This window comes from Lepidochelys kempii, chromosome 7, assembly GCF_965140265.1.
Source record: "Lepidochelys kempii isolate rLepKem1 chromosome 7, rLepKem1.hap2, whole genome shotgun sequence".
NCBI lineage: Eukaryota > Metazoa > Chordata > Testudines > Cheloniidae > Lepidochelys > Lepidochelys kempii.
The window spans coordinates 94,297,231-94,315,078 of NC_133262.1; the positions used below are offsets into that span (position 1 = coordinate 94,297,231).

A 17,848-nucleotide genomic window follows, 5' to 3' on the forward strand; every position below is an offset into this window, starting at 1 on the left:
ACAAAACTTTTACAAATAATAATTATTCATCTATATGTCATTTTCCCTTTTCTCCTTGCACTCTATTTAAGTTTTCTTTATTCTCACTGACCCTCTCACAGTAAAATTTCTACAGCTATATTGTAGACGCCAGCAAAACCAATCTGCATTAACAAAACATAGGGCTTTTGCTGAACTATCCAGTTCCGGGTTACTTTTTTCAACTACTGCATGATTTTTTAAAATGAAGTAAACCTCCATACAATTCAAACCAGTAAATACTGTCTAACATGATACTAAAATTTTAGACGGTTTTCTGTGCAAAACTATCATACACATATGATATACACGTGCTACATTTGATCACATTATATGTATGGCTCATTATCTTCCAATTATGAAACAAAAATAACATGCATGTGCCAAGATAATATATATACCGCTTTATCAATGCTTACCTGCGGTGAAGTGACTCTGAAAATTTAAGGCTTGCATAGATAAACTCCTTAACCTGGATATAAATCTGAGGCACCGATTGAGACATTGGGAGTTTCTTTGGGAAGGACTGCTATGGAAACAAAACATTAATTCTACATTGTATTTCAAACTTTGATTATAACTAGATATTCGCATTACATAAGGCAATCTAAAAAATGCCAAATACTATAATTTAAATATTTTAATCCTATTTATTTTTCTTTCTGCTTTTCACCAAATATAAACATGGGCATGTATTAGACTGACCATCACACTTACGAAAATAATTTATAACATAACAGAAAATTATTTATTTGTATTACAATAAAGCCTAACAATTCCAGCCAAGACTGAGACCCCACTGGACAAACACACACTAAAAATAGTACCTGCCCCAAAGAGCTTTCAGTCTAAATAGGCCAGGAAATGACTAGGATGGGAAAGAGGCACAGAAAACTGAAATGTTTCTTATCCTACAGTAACTGGAATTGTTCAAAATGTGTTCTCTCTATATATTTGACTCTTGGTGCACATGTGTCTCGGGCACTTGACTCAGGAGTCTTTTGGTCAGCAAATCCGTTGGAGCTATCATGAGCCAAGTGTCCTTGCACACATGTATCGACAGCATAAGGGGTGGAGTGGCCCAACCACCACTCAGTTCCTTTGCCACCACAAAATCCAGATATTATAGGACTCTGTAGTAGCAGGGAAGAAGGGAGGACTGTGGAAAATACATATATGGACAACACATCTCAAAGAACTTCAGTTATTGTAGGGTAAGCAACTTTTCTTTCTTCTTTAGAGCTTGTCCATATATTTATGTCCATCCCACTCTTGGTGACTCACAAGCGGTGACCTGATCTAAGGAGGTAGGTTCTCTTAGTATAGTTAAAGAGGGGTTGCAATACAGGTCTGCAAAAGAAGCATCGGACCTGGATGCCTTTCCAGTGGAAAAGTGTTTTGTAAAAGTATGAATCAGACTCCAAGCGGCCGTCTTGAAGCTGTCTAAAATGGGTACACTTTGCGAGGAAGCAAACTCTAGTAGAATGCTATAGGATCTAGACAAGTTACGTCATAGCAAGCCTTAATGCAACCCTAAACCCATCCAGGTAACCTTTAGCTGATACTGGCTGACCCTTTGTTCTTTCAGCAGATGCCACGAATAATCACGGGGAAGCCCTGAAAGATTTCATCCTTTGTAAACAAAAGGCTAGGGCTCTAGAATATGCAGCCTATCTTTTCTCCTACTCGGGTATGACTTAGGAAAAAATGACAGAAAGTGGATTATTTGATTTATATTCAAGTCTGTAACTACTTGGGCAGGAATTTGGGATGGGTTTTAAATGACACTTTATCTGGGTGAAATATAGTACGACGTGGATCCACCATGAGGGCCTGTATCTCCCTAATCCATCTGGCTGATGTAATTGAAACCAAAAAAGAGGTCTTCATAGATAAATACAATAGGGAACAGGATGTTCTGTATTCAACTTGGGGCCACCTTAATCCCTGGTAAGATCCCAAGTTGGGGAGAAGGTTTCTTTCTGGTGGAAAAACCCTAGTAAGACCTTGTAAAAATTTTGTCAAAATTTTACAAATAGGAGAGGAAAACACTGTGAAATTTTTGACAGGTGAGTGATGTGTAGAAATTACTGCTAAATGCAGTATAATAAAGCTAATGGCCAAACCACAGTCTATTAGCAAGAGTAAGTAGTTTAATAATGATAGGGATCTGAATGACAATAGGGTGCAGCTGCCTGTGCTCATATCAGATTGAAAATCTTTTCCATTTAGCAGTGTAGGTCTGTCTGGTGGAGTCTTTTCTACCATGGATTAAAATGTTCTGTATATCCAAGGAACATGATCTCTCTATGCCTGATATTCAGCCAGCAGCCAGACCAAAAGATGTAGGGAAACTGGGTTCGAGTGCAAGACATTTCCCTGGTTTTGAGCTATCAAGTCTTGCAGAAGTGGAAGAATCTCTGGAGGATAAATAGACAACTGCACGAACTCCGGGTACCAAAAATATCTTGGTCAGATGGGAGCAATCATGATGAATCTGGCAACATCCTATCTGATCTCCCCAAATACTTTGGGGATTGGGGTGGGGCAGGGGGATGGTTTGGAAGAAAAGGATACATGAGATTTACAAACTAAGGAATGAGAAATACATCTGAAAGGGATCCTGGACATTGACCTCCTTGGAGCAGAAAATAAGACATTTCCTGTTCTTATGCACCACATACAGACCTATTGCTGGGTGACCCCATTCCCAGATTATATAAATCACAGAGTCCTTGATTTTCTGACCAAAAACAAGTCTGCTAGAGCATTCTGTAGACCCAAGAGATGAATCACCATGAGAGATATCTGGTGATGGATACACCAGGTTCATAGTCAAACTTCTTCCTGACATACAGAGATTGATCATGCTCCTCCCTGCTTCCTAGTGACATGGCTGTCATGTTGTCTGTCATAATGTGAATCAACCTGCCCTTAATGAATAGTAGGAACACAGCACAGGCATTGTAAATTGCTCTGAGCTCTTAACTCTTTTAAAGCCAGTCAAATCTCTTCGTGAGTCCACATGCCTTGTGTCTGGTGATCATTCACATGCACTCTCCATCCCATAAGAGAAGCATCCATCACTGTGATCTTGGCTGGAAGGGATAATGAGAAGAGTACTCCCTTGCACACCTCTTTGGAGTCCTTCCACTGATTCATTGACAACAGGATGTCTTGTGCATCTAGAAGAGACAGACATGACCAAATGATGCCTGTGCAGAACATATACTGATCTCAGCCAACCCTGTATGCAGTGTAGATGCAGTCTGGCATGCTGTGTGAAGAACATACAGGAGGCCATGTTTCCAAGTCCCTACTGTAGTGTGAGGATTAAACTATATTGGAGTAATAAGATTGGCCCTGGTGTTGAATTTGTCAAAAAAGATTGGCTCTGGCTGTTATAGAGAGTCTATTATTGCATCTGTGATTTCTATTAGTTGTGGTAATGCTGATCTGGACTTTTCTTTGTTGATTCTCAGGCCAAGAGTAAGGAAGAGATGAAGAAACTGCTATATGGTGGTTTCCCCCCTGGTGCAGCAACTTTCCTCAAATGAGCCAGTCATCCAGGTACAGATAGACTATTATAGTTTTCCTTCTTAGGTAAGCAGTTACAACTGTTAGGACTTTGGTAGATATCCTCAGCACTACAGAGAGGCCAAAGGAGAGGACCGTGTATTAATAATTATTTTGTCCTACCTGGAATCTTATATATTCCTGTGCACCAGATGTATTGTGATATAGAAGTAAGCATCTCGCAAGCGTCGGAATTATGGATGCTAGGGTTACCATTCTGAATTTGAAGCAGTAAATGAAGGTGTTGAGGATCCTCAAATCCAGAATGGAATATTATTTCCCCTACTTTGGTATCAAGAACTAGAGGGAATAAAACTTTTTCCCATAGTACTGAGGCAGAACATCTTCTAATGCTCCAAGAGACAGAACTGAAAGCATCTAATGATGCAACAGCCACTTGTGAGATGAATCCCTGAAGAAAGATTAGGAGGAAGGTAGTGGTAGCAGCAGTATGGAACTGGATGGAGTATCTGACTGAGACTATTTCTAGGACCCAATGATCTGCTGTTGTTATGCTCCATGCATCCTCAAAGAAGTAGAGAGAATTTTCAAATAGGGGACAGGAGGAGTCTAAATCCTGAGAACTGACTCCTGACCAACCCATCAAAATGGTTGCTTGGGTGAAGAAATAGACTGAGATGAGAACATAGCTGAGGTAGAAGGTCTCTTTTTCTGATGACACTGACCCTTATTAGGGGGCTCTGAAGCTCTTTGATGGAAAAAGTGCCAGATGAAGGTCTCTGTATTGAATAAGAACAAGGTGTTCTTTGTTTTTTCTTTGGGGCAGAAAGGCGTACCCAAGAGAGTAAATGATGACAGGAATGAAGATCATAATCATTCTTGGAATTGAAAAGATCCAGACCCTCAAAAGGAAGATCTTCCATGGTCACCTGAACCTCAAGATGAAAACCTCATCTTTGGAGCCAAGATGTTCCTCCTCACCACTTTGGCAGAATGCAAAAAGATGTCAACATCAATCAGAAATACCTTAGAGAGACATTCTTGTAATTAACTGACCCTCTGAAATTATAGCTCTAGACTCTTTTTTTCTTGTGGCAATTCTTCTAAACAGTCAGGGAATTTTTTATGATTCTGGAAATCTTAATGTGCCGATAACACCTAGTAATTTGAAATTCTGAACAGAAGGCTCTCTGAGGAATAGCTTTATGTCAAAATAAATCTAGACGTTTTGGTTCTCTCTCTTTTGGCTCCTTCTTTGCTGTTTTCTGGTCTTTTTATTAGCAGCAACCACCACCACCGAGCCTGGTACTGGTTGTATACAGAAATATTCTTCTCCATTAGATGGCACCTGATAACTTGTCTGTCTTTTTTAAGGTAATAGTGACCATAGCAGGTGTCTGCCACATAATTTTGAGAGGGTCAATTAAGGCTTCATTAATGGTGAATGCCACAAGCCCTAGCATAGCTGTATGGAGAAAATCCACCAATTTCCATGAAGACTTTCATACCTCTGTTAGAGGAATTTGTAGTCAATCTGCTACCCTTCCACTATCTTTTAAGTAGATCTATGAAATATTTGAAATAAATCCAGCTGAGACAGTGTACAGGGGAGCACTGCTTCACCTAAGAATGATGATGACATGGCCACAAACATAGCTAAATCTCCAGTCTGACGCAGCTTCTCCTCAGAAATTTCCCCTGTGCATCCAGATTCATGTGCTGTTAATGGAAAGACTGCAGTTTCTGACAAGTACAAGAGTAGGATATCCCTGTCGGTGGTGGTATATAAGGTATGATGTCTTGGGTGATAAGAACCCCAAGGATTCCAATAGGGCCATTTTAGGATGTTATATGGTTAGAGACCCAAGGGCCACAGAGGAGGATACCAGGGGAGGTCTACCCTTATACTCCCGATGGGATCTGGTTCTAAAGGAATCCCTCAATTCCTTTTCCAACCCATAAAATTTGTAGGAAGTTGCCCTAGAGAAAAAAGTAAGGGATTCCTGTCCACTATGCTGAGACTCAGAAGATGAGAAAAATTAATATTCCAAGTCTAAGAGAGGGACTGCTAAAGCTGGATTACTTGGTGTCAAGGTAGCCACTGATTTAGCATGCCAGTACAGTACCAGCAGTCCAGTACCATGCCAATAAGGTACCAGCAGTCCAGTACCAGCTAGTAGTCAATTTGGACTGAGGAATCTTTTGGGAATAGGATCTGTGAGGTGACTTGGACCTCTTTTCACTGAAGGTTTTAATAGGAAACCTGCCTTTTCTTTACCCAAGGAGTGATGCTCCTTTCCTTGTGAGGACTTAGATTTAACTGTCCTATTGAGTCCAAAGTAGGGGCCTTAGAGCTCCAAGAACCCATGCTCACAGGGGCACTCCTGTACTGAGATGGAATTTGTCCAGTGGAGTCAGCTGTACCCAGATCTTAAGTTGGTTGCATAGAGCAATCCAATGAAAACAGTTATACATGAGCCTCCCTAGCTTTCAAAATCCTTTTAGAAAAGGCTTTACAGATGGAACACATGCTGGGGATATGAGATTCCCAACAACAAAAAAGGCACCTGGTGAGACCATCAGGTATAGGTATTGCTGCCTTGTAGTAAGGACATTACTTAAAATCAAGAGACGTGAGTTAACCACTTGAGTTAGCCCTGAATCCCCAGTGTTGGGAAGAAGATCCCAGTAAGGGAAGAAAATAAAAACTTCTTCAAACTAAAATTTATCAAAAATAATTCTAATTAACTATTCCTAAACTGACACAAATATTTACAGAAAACTGGAGTAGCGTAAACAGCTAAGGGACATGTCTACATATGGATACTGGGTAACTCCATCTTGGAACCACAGGTGGTGAAAAGGAAGTGAGCAGAAGCTGGGCTGCTCTTCCCTTTATGCTCTTGGTATAGGAGCACAATGACACTCAGAGCTCAAATGGGGCTCCAAAAGACACTGTTGGCCAAAGACTTCAATCTCATGTGCATGAGACAGGTACGCATCAAGAGTGGAACATTTACATGGACAAGCACTTAAAGAAGAATTGTGCAGCTCTCAGATCAAGGAAGTTTAAAAAAAAGGTTCAAATGATATACAATGGTTGAGATTTGCAAAGCAGCCTAGGGGATTTAAACACAAATATTCCATTAATTTTACTGTGCATACATGCCCTAGGCTGCTTTGCAAATCTCAACCAATACTTATATATTATTTCATTTAAATATCATAATACAATTTCAAATTAATGATAAACATACTTTGTAAACCATAGTAATTATTAGAAATAACATATCACACTGAAACTTTTTACATTTATTTTGTACTATAAAAAGAAAACAAAAATTCTATTAAACCCCAAACAACAGTCTTTTCTGTATGGAATTCATTATAATTGAATTCTCAATGACCATTGACTTCTGTTGACTGAAGAATTTAACCCATCTACAAAGACAATGATAATTCATAACTGGCATTACCACAAGACAGTAATCAGGTCTCTTAACAGAATAAAATTGAGGTAACAACATATCAGTGCTACCATGTAATAGGTATGATGTTAAAAAAGATGGATTACTTAACTTAACACTCTTCAAACCATACCTCTCAGCCATCAAACCTACCAACATGTGGAACAAATGGCCACAATGTGGGACATCCGTACTGTGCTGTGCATCACACTATCACTGACCGATGATCATGTATTAAAAAAAAAAGAAAACTGAAAAAAACAAGTTCTATCATGCCATTAAACAGACTCTCCACATGGATGCAGATGTGAAAGTGACTTGCCCAATGCCTCAAAGCAGGTCAATAGCAGAGTTGGGAACAGAAACAGCAACTCTCAATTCCCAGCTGTATTCTCAAGCACACTAGACTGCAGCTAAATATCAGACTGAAATTTGGTCCACAGAAAAATCTATAAACCGAGTGTTGTTCAGTTTAAAATGACAGTGCCTTTCTGAGTTATAAATCAAACTGAAAACTAATGGTTCATAGAATGCATTCCCTTTTTAGAAAATGACAAGCTACCCTCATTGGCAAAGTCCTCATTTTTTAATTCTCATGGCTCATTTATGTGCACAGTGGATGGTCTAAGATTGTGTATTTGTATAAGTCATAGAATAATAGTTATAGTGGTTTAATACAATATAAAATTAAGGCACCCTACTGGCTAAGTCTGTCATGACAAATACTATTCATAAGACTGAATGCAAGACCTATGTGGTGTGCTATATATTGCTGATATTGTGTTTTATTTATTTGTTTCTGATTTTGGTATTGCTTTATTATTACACAGCTAAGAAAACTGACAGAAGATTAGTAATAAAAAATAACAATTTGAAAAGGTAAACATAGTATGACAGTGAGTAAAAGTACTATCCAAGTCATGACCATGTGAACATTTTTAATAGATTGTTATAGTCCATCATATATGTTCATCTATAACTAAAGCTTACGCTCATTAAACATCATAAAACCCTCTTTAATCTTCTTCCACTTCACTGCAGTAACATACACATGGTCTTCAGCTGTTACATTTGTAAAGATAAATGACAGCTGAATGGCAGATTCAAAATATCTGCAAAACTAAGAAGATACCGACAGTGGTGGATGCTACAAAAAACTGTTAAATGGTAAATTGTGGGAATAGCAGTCTATTTGGGTCACAGTTTTGTTTGGGGCTTCTAGTTTCTAGTGAGATATAAATAATACCACAAACCTGGGTCTTCTACTTCCAGCCTGCTACTACCTACACAACACATTTGGCTTGTACAACATACTATTCTCATCTTTTTTTTGAAGAAGCAAATTTTCTTTAAGAACTTTGTAGCTGTACATAGAGAAATCCACAAGAACCCTCTAATGGAATGCTAAGGCCTTAAAGGAACACACAGTTCATATAGGGAAGAACCTCAGGTATATTTTGCCCCACATAACGAATAAGCTCAGCAGCACCCAAACAATTTACAAAAAATATATTTTTAATAGACCTTGTAGTTGTTTGTTACATTTTGTAATGCTACAGTACATCATAGACTGTGGTTTATGAAATCTGATATGCTGCAGCAAAACTTAAAAGTTAACTGTCATTAAACAAAAATTGTATTAATTATTAAAAGTTGATTATTAATTTGTTTACAAAACTATAGGGTTCATTACTCACTAAAATTTCAGATTAAACGACTGCAGCTTGAATTTTCATGTTTATTTATAACTAGATAATTACCCATGAAAAAGGTGATTTAGCCTCTTAATCTACCTTGTTATTCAAACTTTAATTACTTTTTAATTACAAAATTCATTACGGTCCTAACTCTGTTTAATTGGTTTAAAGTAAACTTTTGAAATATAAAACTTGTTCTTACCTTATCAAGTTCTGGATCTTGAAAAGGAAATTTGCTAATCACTATTTTGTACTCCTCTTCATTTGCTACAGGGATAGGGCTGTAATTATCTGCTTCAAAAATATCCCTGTTCAGAGTTAGCAAAGTCAGCACACTCAGGAGATGTATTAATATTTAAAATATCATAAATAAGTAAATATATAAATGAATACAAAGCTTTTCACTGACATCAGATTGGATGTACAATTCCAAAAGTGGAGAATTGAATTCAACATTGCTCCAGAATTCCCAAAAGCATTTTGGGAGATTAATACTTACTGCAGCACTGGGATCACATTTATTCATGCAATGACTTTTTCACAATCTACCTGACCCTAGAGGGTTTGTCCATACTGGAATATTACAACACTTTAGAACATGTCTTAATTAACACAATGCAAAACACAGCTTAGCACTTTCTAATTTCACTTCAGATCATATAAATCAGTATAGCAGGGACTTCATATTAGCTGGCCTACCCTATGATTAAATATGAACAGCTAATGCAATAAATATGGCAGTCCTTGTCTACACTAAATGTTTAACATTGTGTTAGTTAACATGTGTTCAACACAAATGTATTTTTTTCCCCACTGTAAATGCACCCAGGGCACATTAGGGGTCATTCTCTATCTGAAACAGGAACTTCAGATTAAAGCTCCAAAACCACCTTAATACTAGGTTTACCATTTTCCCTCTCAAATTATTTTTAAGGGAGACATAGAAGCACAGTAGCTGCATCAAAAGCACCTAGTTTCTGCCAAGAGAGATACAAAGGAATGCTCACTAACAACAAAACAAAAACCTTTCCTGTACCTTGTTCCCACCCAAGTTAAAGGCATCACTTTTGTGATAGTCCTATAATAGCATAATATATAAGAACTCAAGGTTAGCCTTCCCACCTCATATTGCCTAGAATTATTGTACAATGACATCAGCCCAACTGAATCTATGAGAATCTGTAATATTTCATTTTCAAAGTTGCTTTTAAATTAGAAAAAGTCACAGCATTATTAAAACAGGAAAGAGATTATTAATTTTACCACCTTTCTCTAGCAAAATAACCCAACCTGATATTAATTTTTGTATAAGATGAATGCAAACTTTCATGCTGGAGGAAATTAAATTTTACAATTTGCAAGTTCTATATCCATTCAGGTCAATTCATAATAGAAATGCCAAAAGACCTTTAGTCCTATTGGGTCAGGCTATAGTATACTGTACTCAGTTAACTAAAATTTAGAAAATTAGTATCTAATTAAATACATTTGTAATTTGATAGAAAAAAGTAGATTTGATTCAAAGACACAATTACTGAGTAGCTAAACCAACCCCAATTGACAGAGTATTTTAAGACTTTTTTTTCATTTTGCAATACTAACCTGAACAACCCAGCCCATTTTTTAAGCAGTGTTTCATTGTACTGATCTCTTATTTCAAATAAAAGATCAAACAGTCGATTCACAGGAAACCCATAACCCTAAAGTACAAAAATAAAAAGGACAAATAATTCAAGAACTACTATCATCACTTATCATACAGTGCTTCAATATGTTAATAAGAGGGGTTATTTTATCATGGAATTTTGTACCACTATAGTACAAGTTACAGGACTCAACACGTAGAGGTATTATTAAACGTGATTTACTAATTTGTAAACCTGATATTCTATTTACTTTAGAAATACTAGTTTTAGTGGCAAAATGTGACAAATTTCTTTTATATGTTTTTTAACTTGGTATTTAATCAAACAATGTGTTTTATCTGTTTTATCAATGATTCAAGAGCAGACCAGCAATAAAACATAACTGGTTTTCCAAGCAGCAAATTCAGTGACTGAACTGAAATACTACTTGCTATAAATTAGAAGTGAAATGTTTACAGAAATAGAATATTTACATTTATTTCAATGCTATGGAATACCCTTTTGAACAAATTACAAAAACTGAAAAAGATTTTTTTCAGTGCACAACTGGACACCTAGGAGGTCTGTGGTGGTCACAAATTAAGAAAAGGGGGAGCCAGCAGAAGAAAGCTAGGTAAGATAGTTTCATTTTTTAAAACATCTTACCTAATTCTTGGTACATGCATGCGATTCCACTGAAACCAATGGGGGTTGCACATGCATATCCAAAGGCAGAATTTGGCTCCAGGTATTTTAATTTTCAATTATCAAAATAACACCAACCTGCAAAGTATCAGCAAACACAACAATGAGATTCTTCAGCTCCAAAACAAGATCAGGATCAGTGCAATATGACTGGAAATAAAAAATATTGATTTTGTAAAAGTTATTTAAATCAAACAGTAAATACATTTTCAACTTACAGTAGTACAGTAGGTTAAACTCACTAGCTTTATACCACTAATTAAGTTCTTGTGTTGATAAAAGCAATTTAAACTTACGTGTCTTAATTTATGTATGCAGCGTTCTTGTAGCCTTGCTGGCCCCAGGATATTAGAGAAACAAGGTGGCTGAGGTAATATCTTTTATTGCACCAACTTCTGCTAATGAGAGGGACAAGCTTCCAAGCTTACACAGAGCTCTTCATAAGAATGGCCATACTGGGTCAGACCAAAGGTCCATCTAGCCCAGTATCCTGTCTTCTGACAGTGACCAATGCCAGGTGCCCCAGAGGGAATGATCAGAACAAATAATCATCAAGTGATCCATCCCCTGTCGCCCATTCCCAGCTTCTGGAAAAGCTTGAAAGTTTGTCTCTTGCACTAACAGAAGTTGGTCCAATAAAATATATTACCTGACCCACCTTTTCTTAATTTAGTCCAATTATATATAGTATTTATTCATATCACAAAGCTATTACAAAGTTTGTCCTAACAAGAAGAGCTCAGACAAGACCAGCTGGAATATGAAAAGTGATGCACACCATCATAGGTGCCGACTTACTCAGATCCCAGGGGGTGCTTGACCCCCACTCCGCGCAGGCCCCGCCCCCACTCCACCGCTTTTTCCAAGCTCCCACCCTTCCCCCTCCCCCATCCACCTCCTTCCCCCTACCTCTTCCTGCCCCTGCTCTACCCGCTCCCCCTCAGCGCCTCCTGCATGCTGCAGAACAGCTGATCGCAGCAGGCAGAAGAGCTGATCAGCAGGGCCGTCAGTGAGCATGAGGTGCTGGGGGGAGGAGAGAAGTGGGAGGGCGAAGTGCTCATTCGCAAGTTGCCAGTGGGTGCTGAGCACCCACTATTTTTTTTCCATGGTGTTCCAGCCCTGGAGCACCCACGGAGTCAGTACCTATGCACACCATGAATGAGATGCATTGAAGCTCCATTCATTGAAGTCAATGGGACCTAAGCACATGCGGAAGTGTTTTGCTAAATCAGGAACCTTAATAGTACTTTCAAACATTAAGTCTCAATCTAACCCATGTTAACACTATGGCACTTTCAAGACTCATTTCTAGAGGGAAAAGTTGTAAGCAAAACGTTTACATATTATGTTAATATCTACAAACTTGGGTGTACAAAATTAGGCAGCTACAGCTATATGATTTCATTTTCAGAGGTGTTGAGCATCTGCAGCTTTTACTGAAGTCAAAGAGGAGCTGTTGATGCACCTCTGAAAAATTAGGCTACATTTATCCTGCAATTATGTTTCTATCTTTACGTCCCCAATTATGAATATTTTGGTCATCATCATCTTTTTTTAGTTAAAAAAATACAAATATTATTTATGGCCATACAATGTAATGCAGGATGAAAATACAAGATTGAAATGCAGCCCACATGCCTGCCTTACAGTATTTTTTGCGTCTTTACTCTCCAAGTAATTATATAAATAAGCTAATGGCTTTGCTTCTTGCAAGTACTCTTCAAAGAAGAAGAGCACTAGTCACCCACTTCACCTCAATACAGACTAGCATGATATAATTGATTGTGATGGGAGTTACGCATCCTGGGAACAAATAATGACATCAATTTCAATTATATCAGAAAACCTTTATGAAGGGACCTATTTCTATAAGAAACAAGATTTAAGTACAATTGAATGCTTTACATTGACACCCATTTATAAAAAAATGACAATCGATAGATTAAACCTTCACCTGCCTTGCAAAATATGTGGTTTAGAAATCTCTAAACAATTTGAACTTACTAGTAGTGCCTTCTAAAATGAGCTGGGGATTGGAAACAAAACTTAACTGGCATTCACCAGAAATGTTCCTAATGAAAATACAGTTGTTGCAATTTGAAAAACCAAACTGTTTTCAGCCTTTCCTAAAATATTTACAAAGTATAAAATATTCTTCAAACCTAAAACAACCTGCAATAATAGTGAAATGGTTACAAAATCCAAACTCCATGATTTAAGCACATATTTTTGAATTTTGAATTAATGGAGATTAGTGAACATTGAAAAGGGCAAATCAAGACATGAAATAACAGCACTTTGTATATGTTACACATCTTCTATTTTTCTTCCTGAACATGCTGTCTATGACCCTTTTGGCAAGTTTTGAAGTAATTTACCAGGATAAAATGCAGTCAATCACAATCAATGACTGTATTCCCTTGTTTTTCAAGGGGGATCAGAAACAGCATGCTGATAGCCAGTTTTCTTGTGGATGGATAATACAGAGGTAACTTTCATTATTTGAGATACATTTTAAAAATACTGAAATATTCAGTCAAATATAGTATTAAGTTAATAACACTTTAGCATTTTCAAAATTTTAGTAATGCCTCTACTGCAATGTAAACATACTGCTTGATGGGCATTGAAGGGGTAGCTCTAAGGGTTTTGCTGGTAGAGTTTATTTTGGAAACAGGGTATTTGGAATGATAATTAGGAATTATTTCCTGGTGGTGCTTTCAGTGATGAACTATTCAATCTGATCTAATGAAGAGGTCAGTTGAAACTAATGAGGACAGATTGCAATAATAACAGCAGATTAACTCTGCATATTCTAAACTGCTGGACTAAGAGCACTTTTGGAAGACCCAGAGAGTTGTAAATCAGTGGAGGATTATGCAAATAGCCCATGGCTGTGGCTCACAGCCTGATACTGCTGTGAAAAACAAAAGCTTGGCAGGCTCTCTCCCTACTGTGAGCCATTTTTAACCACAAAAAAAACCACAATGATGTAGGTGTAATTTTTCACTTTGACATTATCCTACTTTTAAACACACAGACACTCTTTAATGGATTTACACTGCACTACTACAAGGTCTTCTCACTTACCGAATGGGTTCTAAGAACAGCAATGATCTTTGACAGTGCCATGTTCCAGAGTTCATCAGTGTATGCTCTAGTTACCAATCCTTGGGTTACATGTAAAATGTGATCTTCCACTACAAAGAAACTAAAACAAAAATTTATAAGAATTAAGTCAAATAACCATCAGTTATTTTCAAATATTTATTACAATATGGAGCAAATCCTACCCTTTTGCACAGAAGCATGGGAAGGCCATGCCCACAGAACAATTGGGACTTGAATGGACTTTGCATCAGGCCCTTGGTGCTGTTCTGGACAGGATGCGGGAAGCAAACCCACTGCTAACTGGAGCCCAGCTCAATGGAGAGTCTATATCTGTCACTACCCTGGAAGGATGTGTGTGCAGGACAGATGAATCCTCACTCCAGAGAAGCAGCAGCCATTATCCATGTGGCAACTGGATACACATTGCATGGGCCTTACACAGAGGAGAGGATTGTGGGGGATAAGAATAAGGGCAACAGATTTCCATTTAGAAAACTTACCCTACAATTTGACTGAAATATCTTCTGTAGCCTTCTACTGTTTCATGCTTTAAGTAAAAAACAAAAATGTTGAGGAATAAAAATACCACTAAATATTTAAGTAAAATTCCAAGTCAGTGCAACTTAATAAAAATAGTATTGGTTACCATGCTTGACTGCGGCTGCAGAACTAATCTTGCTTGTTTCCTTCTTTGTTTTCTGTAGTAGTTTTCAAATGTCTCTCCATCACCCTAAGACAAGACAAACAAAATGTGGTTAAGAGAGGAATGTTCTTCATATGATGAAAAAGTACTTCTGAAATTAAAGGCAGAGTTCTCCACTGTAACTTACAACCATATATTCTGCATTTGTTCCATATATGGAACTCCCACTGACATCTGTGGAAGTTCTGCATACTTGAAATGAGTGCAAAGCATATGAAAGAGATCCACAATGTACACAGGAGAGGAGAATTGTGCCCTTCAGCCCACATTTTTACTTATGTCATGCTGCTATGATACCAAACACAAACTTTTTAAAATGACTAAGGTAACAATATCAAGCTAATTATCAAAATTGAAAAAATCTTAACTCCTATTCTGTAACTTAAATACAGCTGCTTTAACTACAATACTGCTTTCTTTAAGATATACAGGAAACTTAGTTTATATTGACTTTCGTCACATGTAAAGTTTAGTATATGCTAAATGTTACAGAAATTCATAATATAGTCCTGACTCTTGAATGCACTAGTATTCCTTAAGCAAAATGTAAAACAAAATTTAATATTTGCTTACCCTTTCTTGGTACTTAGTAAATATAATGACTAAAGATTTGGATTTTGGTCCTATAACAGTCCTCAAAATTTAATACATAGACAATATTCTCTATGCCTATTGATTATATTGTTAAGACCTCAAGCGACATCGTGGTATTCTCATTAAGATGATTCATTCAGTGGAAACCATCTGTCCATTTGAAACCATTACAACACTGACTCATCTACCTATTGAATGCAACATAATCTGTATGCAAGCAGAATTAAGCAGCTTAGCATTTTTAAGTTTCATTTTTACTCCATGAGGTTATTGCTAGGTCAGAGCTATTTAGAATTCCATTACTTGGGATTCCAAAAAGCTTCAAATCAAAACGTGAGAGATCCTGTATATTCTTAAATCAGTACTATTTCAGTAAGAAATAATCCAAGTAAAGCTCTAAATTAATATTTTCAGATGTACAAAGAATATTGGTTTCTTTCCCCAAAATGCAGATAACCTACCACAAAATGAAACAAAGCTTGAAATGGAAAAAAAAAAAAAAAAAAAGGAGGGGGAGCGGTGGTGGGAGACTTTGCTTTTAAAAAAGCAAGTTCTTCATATTGTGTGATACATATTAACTAGAGCAGTTTTTATTACTGTAATCTTTTATTCAGGACATTATCACTTACATTTATTATCATAATGTAAATCATTACTTTCCAGCCAAATAGTATGATGTAATTCTTAAATGCATAATAAAGTAATTGGGAGAAATGTAGAATTCTACTTCTAATATCATATTTGTGCATGAGTTTAGTGGAAGTCTACTGTGAAAAAGAATAGCTGCTCTTTCCAAATGCACAAAATAAAGTTTGATATGTAAAATACTTGATGGGGTGTTGAATCACCACCATATATCATGCAGTAGACAGGATTACTTGAAGGCAGCTAAGATCATAGTTTTTAATAGAAACCACTTTAATGGATGCTCTGACCCTTATCAATAGACTAAAGCAATAGCCTTGGTGGCATGCAATGTATTTAAAGGTGAGGCAAAGGAGAGTCAAAACAGTAAATGCCCAATATAATGGATGTCGCTTGTTCATCTTTGAAAAGTTCCTAAATTCACATACATAAAATAACAAATCAGTTTATGCTGGATGATAAATTATTGGAAATTAGCTCACACATGAAATCCTGTTTCAGAATTTTTTTCCATTTTATTTGCCTCAAAATTTAATTTTTATTTGCCTCAAAATTTAGTGTTGTATACCAAAGAAATTGGGGTAGGGAGCTTACTACAGAATTCAAATACAGCATTCCACAGAACACACTGAGCCCTGGTTATACTCTGCTCTACAGTGCTTAAACACACTCTGCATATAGGCTAGCCTACTAAAAAATGTGAACGAAAAAAAGACAGAAAAAGACTAAAGCAGAGATTGAACTTCACCAATACATAGTTACGAACTACAAGTGTAAATTACCAACTTATGGTGGAGTTCTGCCTCATGTTTAAACACAGAAACTGCCATACTACGTCAGACCAGTGATTTATCTAGTCTGGTATTTTGTCTCTAACAGTAGCTACGACCAGACACTTCAGAGGAAGGCGCAATATTCTCATAATGGGCAATTATGAAAAGACTCATAATGGACATTATGAAATAACCTGCCTCAAGTGGGAAGTTTCTTTCCAACCTTAGGAGTTGTTAACTAGCTTTATGCCCTGAAGCAAGAGGGTTTAACATCTCACCAATTTTTTATCCACATCCAACCTAATGTTTTATCCAATATTATTGGATAATATACATGGCTAATCTTTTTTGTAAATCTTATTAAGCTTCAGTTATATCTAGTGGCCACTAGTTTTCAAAGGTTAATTATGTGTTGTATCAAATCACTTATAATTTGTTACCTTTATGATCATTTCAGTTTAAATTATACTTTATTAATTTTAGTCTGCTGCCCTCCAATTTTATTGGTTGTTCCCTTCTAGTATTATGAGACAGGGTAAATAAAAATAGCCAGCTCCTCTCTAAACTAAACAGTCCCAGTCTTTTTAATTTCTCTTCAGATTACAACCCATCTTTTGGCCTCTTCTATTCCTGCCATCTCGCCATTGAGACAGGGTGGTCACTGATATAATAAAATCTGACAGTGCCACCATCAAAATAAAGCGTGCAGGCAGACCCATAGGATGAAGTGCAGTGTCCCACAGGACCTGACACATCACAATGGACATCAGATTTAGGGATTCATGCCTATAATTATAAACTTTAAACATTCTTATTTCAAAATACAAAGCCCTGTATTAGCCATTGACTCTCATATGAAAACAATTTACCTCAGGATTATGGAGCCTGAAGTTGGCTGAGCCAGGGAAAGAGATATGGTATCGTGCCCACACTGCAAGAGGGGGATGGGAAGAGCTGTGGACTAGATTCAATA

General features: G+C 37.0%; 1 protein-coding gene across 14 annotated transcripts in view; it reads right to left on the reverse strand.

The window, feature by feature from the left end:
* Positions 1-17,848, reverse strand: part of EXOC6 (exocyst complex component 6) — a 178,619-nt gene that overhangs the window by 88,515 nt on the left and 72,256 nt on the right. For 12 of the 14 annotated variants that reach the window (XR_012160030.1, XM_073353878.1, XM_073353872.1 and 9 more), the window contains 7 exons: positions 14,807-14,890; positions 14,661-14,707; positions 14,140-14,260; positions 11,128-11,199; positions 10,322-10,419; positions 8,922-9,027; positions 438-547 (listed from right to left, as the gene is read on the reverse strand). Coding sequence is in view for 13 of the 14 variants with exons in the window: in XM_073353878.1 (XP_073209979.1) it covers positions 438-547; positions 8,922-9,027; positions 10,322-10,419; positions 11,128-11,199; positions 14,140-14,260; positions 14,661-14,707; positions 14,807-14,890 (638 nt within the window). In the remaining variant the exon portion in view is untranslated. The remainder of the gene's footprint in view (positions 1-437; positions 548-8,921; positions 9,028-10,321; positions 10,420-11,127; positions 11,200-14,139; positions 14,261-14,660; positions 14,708-14,806; positions 14,891-17,848) is intronic. The other 2 variants (XM_073353873.1, XM_073353880.1) reach the window with 1 other exon arrangement.